Source organism: Cyclopterus lumpus, chromosome 1, assembly GCF_009769545.1.
Source record: "Cyclopterus lumpus isolate fCycLum1 chromosome 1, fCycLum1.pri, whole genome shotgun sequence".
Lineage (NCBI taxonomy): Eukaryota > Metazoa > Chordata > Actinopteri > Perciformes > Cyclopteridae > Cyclopterus > Cyclopterus lumpus.
The window spans coordinates 23,778,535-23,787,758 of NC_046966.1; the positions used below are offsets into that span (position 1 = coordinate 23,778,535).

Here is a 9,224-nt window from a genome sequence, read left to right on the forward strand (position 1 = left end):
AACCGTTCACATTGAGTTGATTTAAAAACTGATCTGGGGTTGATTAGTTTTGTCTGTTCCGTCTGCAATAGCAGGAAATACGCATTTTTAAATGAAGCATGTTAACAAGTAACTCAGCCCTGTTTAGTTTGTGTTACTTCTACTTCTACTTTGTTACTCCTCCGTGTCCGGTAGGTTTATTTCGACTGTTGAGCCGCTGCTCGTTGTTGCCGTTTGTTCTCATCCTCGTCGCCCTTAAAAGAGCAGCGTTAGCTAAGTTAGCTTAGCACAGTGTGCAGCGACATGCTGTAGCTGTTGTTTTGGGTGCAGTCAGGTGGATGAGAGGACTACTCCTATATGTGTGAACGGTTGTTCATTTCCAGAAAGTCCTCTTTACAAATGCGTGTTATTTTTGTGTGCAGAACAACACGCCTCAACCAGACTGACGCATTAAAGTGAATTAAATCACCAGAAAAAGTGTGTGTTTCACACTAATTCATCCGTTTTCAAATTTTACAGTATAAATATGTTAGTATTGGAGCTGAAAACGGAGCTATTCCATCCTGATTTGGGTCATTTCATATCTCAATGGCGAAATATATCATGATAAATTCTGGTGATTTAATGAATAATTACAGTGTATGGAATGACCACATGGTTTTGTTTACTCTAGTGTGAATTAATTATGCGTGACATATGAAAAGTACTGGGTATTTATCTCATTTATTAAGCGCTTTGGGAGACAAATAATCAGATTTCTTTTTAAAATGTATATTAGTTTGTTATCAGTTTTCATGACATAATTTGTGGATCACAATATCTCAACATATGATTTAATCTCCATACGATCATTTACTGGTAAATACAATATATAATAAAATAAAATACCCCCCCCCCCCTTGCATTTAGATTATACAGTTTGTTAATAACTGATTTTTTGTGAATGTCGAAAGCACAGAAAACGTTGTGAATAAATCAAGTAACAAACTGACTTGACCTCTGAAATGACGTCAGACTACGTTACTTTACTTTGTCTGGCAAACGGTCTAAAAAGTCACACTTTTTAATTTAAAAGAAAGACAATGAGAACATCTCTAATTCCTTAAAAAAAATAGTCTTTAGTTTTCCTCAAACCCTCCGGCAGCCTGGAGCCATGCTGCCGCTGAAGGAGAAGGACAAACCCGTCGTCCGGAAGCTGCTGTCGTCCGGCTGCTGCGCTCGCTGCGTCCTCCGGTTCTGCTGCGTGACCGTCCAGGCCGCCTACAGGAAGCACCCAAAGGTGAGAGACTCGCCTTCCGAAACGTCTGGAAACCTCGACAACCGGTCGCCCACCGATCCGATCGTCCGTGTTCTTTTTCGTCCAGGATACGCTCGAGGAACTCCGGGCGTTCGTCGGCGACGCGGAGAACGGCGAGCACCGGGAATCGGTGGAAGGGAACGGCGAAGCCCGTGATGCAGCCGTGTCAGAACCACCTGGAGACCCACCTGGAGACCCACCTGGAGACCCACCGAGTAAAAGGGCAAAGCTGGAGCCCGTTGGGACCGGCGCTCCGTCGGAGGAAGACAATAAAGCTGCTGCGGTCGAACCAAAGGACGAAGAGCCGAGTGTGTGTGTGGCGTGTTTGGGGATCCTCCAGGAACTCTGTGGCTCGACTCAGGCTGTAAAGGTGTGTGTGTGTGTGTGTGTGTGTGTGTGTGTGTGTGTGTGTGTGTGTGTGTGTGTGTGTTATATGGTGCAGATGAGCTTCATGTTTCTTTGCTCCGCGTTCACAGATAGCGGAGAGAGTCAAGGCCGAAAAGTACGAGTTTGACACCCTGTTGCTGTCGGTGTCTCTGCCTGCTCAGCTGTGCGTCCGCGAGGTCAGTGTGTGTGTGTGTGTGTGTGTGTGTGTGTGTGTGTGTGTGTTCATGGTGATGAAGGAACAACTGTGTTTTTAATGGAGATCTGTGGCTCAGGGGAAGATTTTATCCACTAATTTATTGACAATAAGAAAGTACATCTTTGTCACATACGGTCTTCATTGTGTGTGTGTGTGTGTGTGTGTGTGTGTTTTATTTTTTAATCCCGCAGCACTCCTGTTGGCTTCACGTGAAGAAGGAAATGAGGTAAATACATTTTGAACACACCTGCGCTCTTCGCGGTCCCGGCGAGTCGCTCACTTTTTAAAGTCCCGCTCGCCCCCCCAGAGAGAAGAGCATGGCGGTGGACAAGGACGACGTGGTCCAGGTGAAGGAGGCCTTCAAGTGGATCATGCAGGGCCTGGTCGCCAAGGAGCTGGGCGGCGTTGCCGTGGTGATCAGGGTAGGCGAGACAAAAAAGGCGTGTGTATGTTACAAGGAGCGCGAGTTTAGATTTTTATTTACACTTTTAATTGTTTTCTCAGTTTCTGTTTAAAAAATGTAAACATCTTTTTTTGGTGCACATTTCCTTTTTAAAAAAAAAAAAAAAAAAAAGGACGCATAATTAATTTATTGTTGTTGTTTCAGAGTTTGTTCGAGGTCGGTGTGGAGTTCACGCACCCCGAGACGGACGCCGACTGCCACTTCCTGTGAGTCCCCTGATACCTCTGAAGATTTCTGACTTTAGGTGAACGTAGAAAAGCAGAATTCAAGTTATCTTTTTTTTTTTTTTTTTTAAACATTTATTTTTTATTTAAACCTTTTATTTAACCAGGTGAATCCCATTGAGATTTAAAAAAAAAAAAATCTCTTTTTCGAGGGTGACCTGACAGGCAGCGACATAAGAAACACAGAACAAGTTAAAAGAAACTAAAAGTGAAGAGACGTCATAACCGAGTTAATTTAAGAAAACATTGATATTTTTGGGAACCTGCCTCCATTTCTTTCATTCAAACATATATTTTTTTCTTGTGTCCTCAGCGCGTCGACGTGTGCCGACTGCTTCAGATCCAACAAGAACAAACGGGTGAGAGTGTTATGGTCGTATGTTATGGTTATTATTATTATTATTTATTTTTTTATGCCGACATCGTTTCATTTAATTTTTTTTCTTTCTTCCTCCGTGTGCAGTCGGTGTTCACCAGGATGGCGGTGGTCAAAGCTCTGGAAAAGATATCCGACGCCGTTTTCCTAAAGTGAGCCTCACCTTCATATCTAAACCCCCCCCCCCCCCCCCCCCCCCCCCCCCCCCCCCAAAAAAAATAAATCAATTTAAATTGATCTTTGCTCTTATCTTTCAGACATTACGCTTCTCCACCAGCGCCGACGACCAGCAGTTGCAGCCCTCAGAACGTCCAGTGTCTCCACATGTCCCTCTTCGTCGCAGGTAGGACACACACACACACACACACACACACACACACACACACACTCTTGGGTCCGCCCCTGATGCCACTTTCTCGCGGCCCAGGGAGGTACAACAAGTTCAGCCGCAGTCTGCCTCAGACGCCGTGGGTGATCGACGGCGAGAGGAGGATGGAGTCGTCGGTGGAGGAGCTGATCGCGGCGCCCGTCCTGTCGTCCTTCAGAGCCGACGGTGAGAGAGGCCTCGTCAAAGATGGCGGCCGGTTTCGCGGCTGCAGCCGGAGGATTTATTTATATTTATATCTCTGTTGCAGGATTTAATTTCTCCTCGTCGGGCCGGGAGGACGTGGACGTCCGGACTCTTGGAAACGGTGAGAAGAGGGAAAAAAAGTGTGTGTGTGTGTGTGTGTGTTCTATTATTGATTATTTTCTTAATGCCTCCGTTTCGCGGCAGGTCGCCCGTTCGCGATGGAGCTGCTGGATCCTCACAGGACCAAACTGAGCCAAGTGGAGATGAAGCAGCTGCAGGAGGTCGTCTTCATCGACTCACTCACAAAACATCTTCGTCAGATTGAGTTTTATTTTAGTTTCCTTTCCGCTGCTTCATTCCAGACAAACATCCGTCTCCCCGGGGTTTTTAGTTTTCCACTTCCTGTTGATTTAAATCCAATTATTTTTCCTCTGAACTCCCTCCGGACGTCTTCTGCTTCTTCATGCGACAAGAAGCAGAACAATCATATCGCGACACTAAAAACTGAATATATATATATATATATATATATATATATATATATATATATAAATAAAATTAAGTAAATACTCCGATATTGCTCCTCTGGGGAAGTTTTTGAGATATTTGACTCTGTGTTCCTTTTTGTTTTACGACCTCTGACCCCCGTTTTTATTTGACGTGTTTTTAGACCATCAACAACTCTTCAGACAAAATTAGGGTGAGAGACCTGCAGATTGTGTCCAGGTGAGATAAACAAAATAAATAATTATTAATAATAATAATAATAAAAACCCGAACGGCATTATGGACACATCCTGAAGGGTGAAGTGAGGTCTGTGTTGACCTGCAGGGAGGCCATGAGCCGCATGAAGGAGGGGGAGGAGGACAAAACCAAGTCGTACACGGCGCTCGTCTGGACCCAGAAACCCATTCGGAGCGAAGACATCGCCTTCATCGACGACATCAAGGTCTCACACACACACACACACACAGTAGAATCTCGTATTCCACGTTTTTTAAACAGTTTTTAGGAATAAAAGTGTCTTGAAATTCAAAATACGGTTGATTTCCCCACGTCAGGATCTGACTCTGGACCAGAAGACCCCTCTGAGGGTTCTGCACCGGCGGGCGCTGGCGGTCCGTCAGCGGGTCGTCCACCGCATGACCGCCCGCTTCCTGGACCCTCATCACTTCTACCTGGAGCTGAAGACGCAGGCCGGCACGTATCCTCACCTGTGTGTGTGTGTGTGTGTGTGTGTGTGTGTGTGTGTGATGAACACATTAATGCATCAATACTTTATAATCCAGTTTATTTTATGTTATTCTGCAATCTTGCATAAATGAGTACTTTTTGTGTATATTTACGATGTACTTGAGTGAAATGTACTTTGACAACTGGCTCCTGAACGTCGGCCTCCAGCTACATCAAAGAGTTCGTCCACGGAGACTTCGGTCGCACCAAACCCAACATGAGTGTTCTGCTGAAGATGGACACGGACATCCTGGAGCTGGACGTGGAGGTGAGAGGCCACGGTCTGATATATATATATATATATATATATATATATATATATATATATATATTTATTTTTATATATATATCTCAATCAATCAATCTCTCTTGAGCTGTCTGGTCTGTTTCCTCCCTCAGTCTGTGGATGTGGACTGGCCTCCGTCGATACCGGAGTGAACCTCCGTCCTGCTTGCTGAGCATCCGGGGACCGGATCCTGCGTGGGGGAACCGGAGGGTTCCCGGTTCAGGGTGTCTTGAGACCAGACGACGTCCTGATGGCTGTGAAGTCCGTTCGCGTCTCCGGTCGAAACGTTCCATCTTCAAAATGTACCGAAGAGACAAATAACGCTCTCTTGTTCAGTAAAAAAAGGTCACGACTTGGGGAAAAAGGGGTGTGTTTTCTGTACGGTGGCCTTTTGAGGACATTTCAACAGCTTCGTTTGAGGTCTCAGCGCTTGTAAACAAATCCCGATGGGTGTTTGTTTGTCATCTCGCGGCTTTTTTAAAGGTATTTCCATCATCTTGGTGACGAATGAGAAACATGTTTGCAGAACGATCGCTGAGGTCAGTCGGCTGTGAGCATGGCGGTCGAAATATGAAGCGTCTATTGTCAAAAATATTGGCCCAGGCGCTTTAATTTGAGTTATTTTAAGTGTGTGTGTGTGTGTGTATGAGTGCCGAGTCACACGTTAGCTAGTCAACCTCAGTAAAGCGGTTCTCTTCTGGGACTCGAGCTTCAACTTTTTTTTTTTCAGAGCTAAATTAACCTGCAAATTATAATCCCACCAGAAGCTCTGGTGTGGGAATCGAACCGCAGACCAAATCAACGGGTAAAGAGAAACTGGCCTTTTTAATTTGTTCTTTGGACCAAGATTTCCAGATTTTTTTTTTACATTTTATTTTATTTTCATGCCAGTCACAGATTATTTTCCTTGAGGTAAAGTTCCTGGTTGTGATTCGACAACGTTTAACAGAACTTCTTTTGCTCATTTATTAAAAAAAAAAAAAAAAAAGGTTGATTCCTTTTTAAATTACGGTATTAAAAAAAAAAATCTTTTTGGTGTCAAAGCTCGGGTATCTTGTTGAATTTAAAAACCCATTTCTGTTCCACTGGATACGACGTTTGACTTTGTTTTTGTTTGTTTTAATAAAAAGGAGTCCCGACAGCAGAAACCCTGAAATGTATTTCTTTTTAATTTAATTCAAAATAAATACTACCACGGCAATGCAAGTCCACTACTGGGTTCTTGCCCTAATGTTTTGGTAAGAAAACAAACAAGCAAAACAATCAAAAAAGAAAGAAAAAAAAGAGACTTCAGTTAATGCATCCATCTTCATCATCATCATCATCATCATCATCATCCTTCAAGAGGTGCCTTTTTTAACGACATACAAGGTAACACTGCCTAGAATGACCAACATAAATAAAACAAATACTATGGTACAAAAGGCGGAGGAGAGGGAGGGGGGGGGGGGGGGGGGGTACAAGGAGCAAAGGATCATGGGATTGGAACAACCTGATGAAACCAGCACTGCAAAAAAAAAAAAAAAAAGTTCTCCATGGTCCCACTTGTGTGTATTTTTTCTTGAAGACAAAACAGAAGAGACTCCACAGTTAGTCATGTCCTCTCGGATCATTTGAGGAGACCGGGGGGGGGGGGGGGGGGGGGGGGGGGGGGGGGCTTGTCTCCATGGAAACATCCTCCGTGGACGAGACGAGTCGGTGCATCGACCCGAGGAAAATAAAAAGAATAAAAAGAAAGGGTCCAGTCTTCGACACAGTCGTACTTTTTTTTTCTTTTTTCTTCCTCCTCCTTTTTTAAAATGTTTTTTTTAATATATATACTTAAATGCAGTTTTTGAGTCGTTTGTTGTTGTTGTTGTTTTCGGTCACTATTCTCATCAGCAAGCCGGAAGTACAGTAAACAAAACAAAACAAAGATGTTTATGTCTGTGAAGACGCCACGAAGTGACCCAACAGAACAAAAGGCATTGCATATTTACATCAACAAGTTTTGGGGCGACTCCACTTGTTTTCTGGCAGTCCTTCACGGTCCTCGTCACGTGACCGGTGACGCGTTAGTGACGTAAATAAATCTCGTAATACTGACGCGACAGAAGCCGCGTGTCTGTTAGCGTGATAAATTAAACTCTGGTCTCTCCTCTAAAAACAGTCTTAGTGCATCTGTGTGTGAGTATGAATGGGAAAAAAAAACCGTGTGCGCGTGCGTGTGCGCGTGCGCCGTCAGGGTTCCTCCACAGTCGCCATAAGAGGCCGATATGTGTCATTGCTCTCATCACGCGTGCGCACGAACTTCAAGAAAACAAATGACTTTCCACAACAACAACCACAACAACAACAACAACAACAACAAAAACAGCTTTTTAAGACCCGGATGTTGTGCCCCAGAAGCGTTGGGCTCGTGCGCAGGAACCCTGGAGAGCGCAGTTCGTTTTCTTTTCTTTTTCTTTTTCAACAGCCTCAAAACAATACGTGAAACGTCACGTGCTTTTAGTTCCGATCGACGCGGGGAGTTCATCGGGTGTCGATGTTTTTAGTCTAGTTGATTTTATGAATGAATCTAACGGTTTGACAGGTTTTCTCTCAGGCCACCAGGGGGCAGCAATCACTCAGTATATATATATAATATATATATTACATATTAATATATATATTATATATATTAAATATTATATAAATATATATATTAAATACTGTTATGATCTGCATTGTAGCTGTTTTTTTCCTCTCCCACTGTGATTTGACTTTTTCCCCATCACGTACATTGTTTATCGACACCGTCACAACCAGACAGAACACAACACAGTTCAGTCTCTCTCTTTCTCCCTCTCTTCTCCCTCTTTCCTCTCCCCTCTCTCCCCCTCTCTCCTTCTCCCTTTCCTCCCACCCTCTCCTTCTCCCCTCTTCACCCTCTCCTTCTCCCTCTTTCCTCTCCCCTCTCTCCCCTTTTCCCTCTCTCCTTCTCCCTTTCATCCCCCCTCTCTCCTTCTCCCTCTTTCCTCCCCCCCTCTCTCCTTCCCCCCCTCTCCTTCTCCCTCTTTCCTCTCCCCTTTTCCCTCTCTCCTTCTCCCTCTTTCCTCTCCCCTCTCTCCTTCTCCCTCTTTCCTCTCCCCTTTTCCCTCTCTCCTTCTCCCTCTTTCCTCTCCCCTCTCTCCCCCTCTTTCCTCCCCCTCTCTCCTTCTCCCTCTTTCCTCCCCCCTCTCTCCTTCTCCCCCTCTCCCCTTTTCCCTCTTTCCTCCCCCTCTCTCCTTCTTCCCCTCTCCCCTTTTCCCTCTCTCCTTCTCCCTCTTTCCTCCCCCCCTCTCTCCGTCTCCCCCTCTCTCCTTCTCCCCTTTTCCCTCTCTCCTTCTCCCTCTTTCCTCCCCCCCTCCCTCTCTCCTTCTCCCCTTTTCCCTCTCTCCTTCTCCCCCTCTCCCCTTTTCCCTCTCTCCTTCTCCCTCTTTCCCCCCCCCCCTCTCTCCTTCTCCCCCTCTCTCCCTCTCTCTCCAGACAGCTGGAGGCTGTTTTCCCGTCTTCCCCTGGTCATCGTTCACAAGTTCAAAACACGCGTCATGCTCCAATGAATAAATGCTTTCTATGATTGTGAGACAGCAGCCTTGTGTTGTTGTTGTTGTTGTTGTTGTTGTTGTTCGGCCTTTCTTTCTTATGGCGTGGTCGAATTCATTATATTTTATGACGAGTAATAAAACCCCGGCCCCCTGGGTGAGAGGGAATGAACGATGCGTTTTGGTGACATCACTATGGGCCCACGTCCGTTTCAATGACCCCACCTTCTCCACGTGATTCTAAACGATGGCCCCGGTCGATCGGATGAGCTAATCAATCAGCTGTTAGGGGCGTCACTGTGGATAACCACGTTTTCAGACGGACACCTGAACGCCTCTCTGTGTGGACTGGGCTCTGACCTGCTTAGAAAACACACCTGGAGTGTTTAAAAAAGGAAAAGAAAACAACCAAATTAGATTTAGTTTGGAGCGAACTGCCGGCTTCTGTCTGTATTATATATACACACACATATATATATATATATATATATATATATATATATATATATATATATATATATATATGTGTGTGTGTGTGTGTGTGTGTGTGTGTGTGTGTGTGTGTTTGCGTGTGTGCTAGCTATGACAGCATAAAGTTGACCCCCCCATGTCCCACATACAGTACATACATACGTTACATACATACATACATTAAGCCACATGTCCCTG

The 9,224-nt window shown here is 44.8% G+C and overlaps 2 protein-coding genes across 4 annotated transcripts in view; one reads left to right on the plus strand and one right to left on the minus strand.

Moving 5' to 3' along the window:
• LOC117732666 (E3 ubiquitin-protein ligase TRIM21-like) overlaps positions 1 to 9,224 on the minus strand; it is a 703,346-nt gene that overhangs the window by 570,531 nt on the left and 123,591 nt on the right. The window lies entirely within an intron of this gene.
• pus10 (pseudouridine synthase 10) lies at positions 39 to 6,161 on the plus strand. Of its 2 annotated transcripts, none has more exons than XM_034535856.1 (18): positions 39 to 170; positions 1,124 to 1,258; positions 1,344 to 1,646; positions 1,753 to 1,839; positions 2,051 to 2,085; positions 2,167 to 2,281; positions 2,467 to 2,528; positions 2,860 to 2,905; positions 3,010 to 3,074; positions 3,180 to 3,265; positions 3,350 to 3,475; positions 3,558 to 3,614; positions 3,698 to 3,774; positions 4,164 to 4,219; positions 4,326 to 4,443; positions 4,556 to 4,698; positions 4,896 to 4,995; positions 5,127 to 6,161. In XM_034535856.1, exons 1-18 carry the CDS (start codon positions 99 to 101, stop codon positions 5,163 to 5,165), a joined length of 1,722 nt encoding a protein of 573 aa, XP_034391747.1. In that variant the 5' UTR covers positions 39 to 98; the 3' UTR covers positions 5,166 to 6,161. The 2 variants fall into 2 exon arrangements, with proteins under 2 accessions (XP_034391747.1, XP_034391756.1); XM_034535865.1 differs by having other exon boundaries at positions 42 to 170; positions 1,095 to 1,258.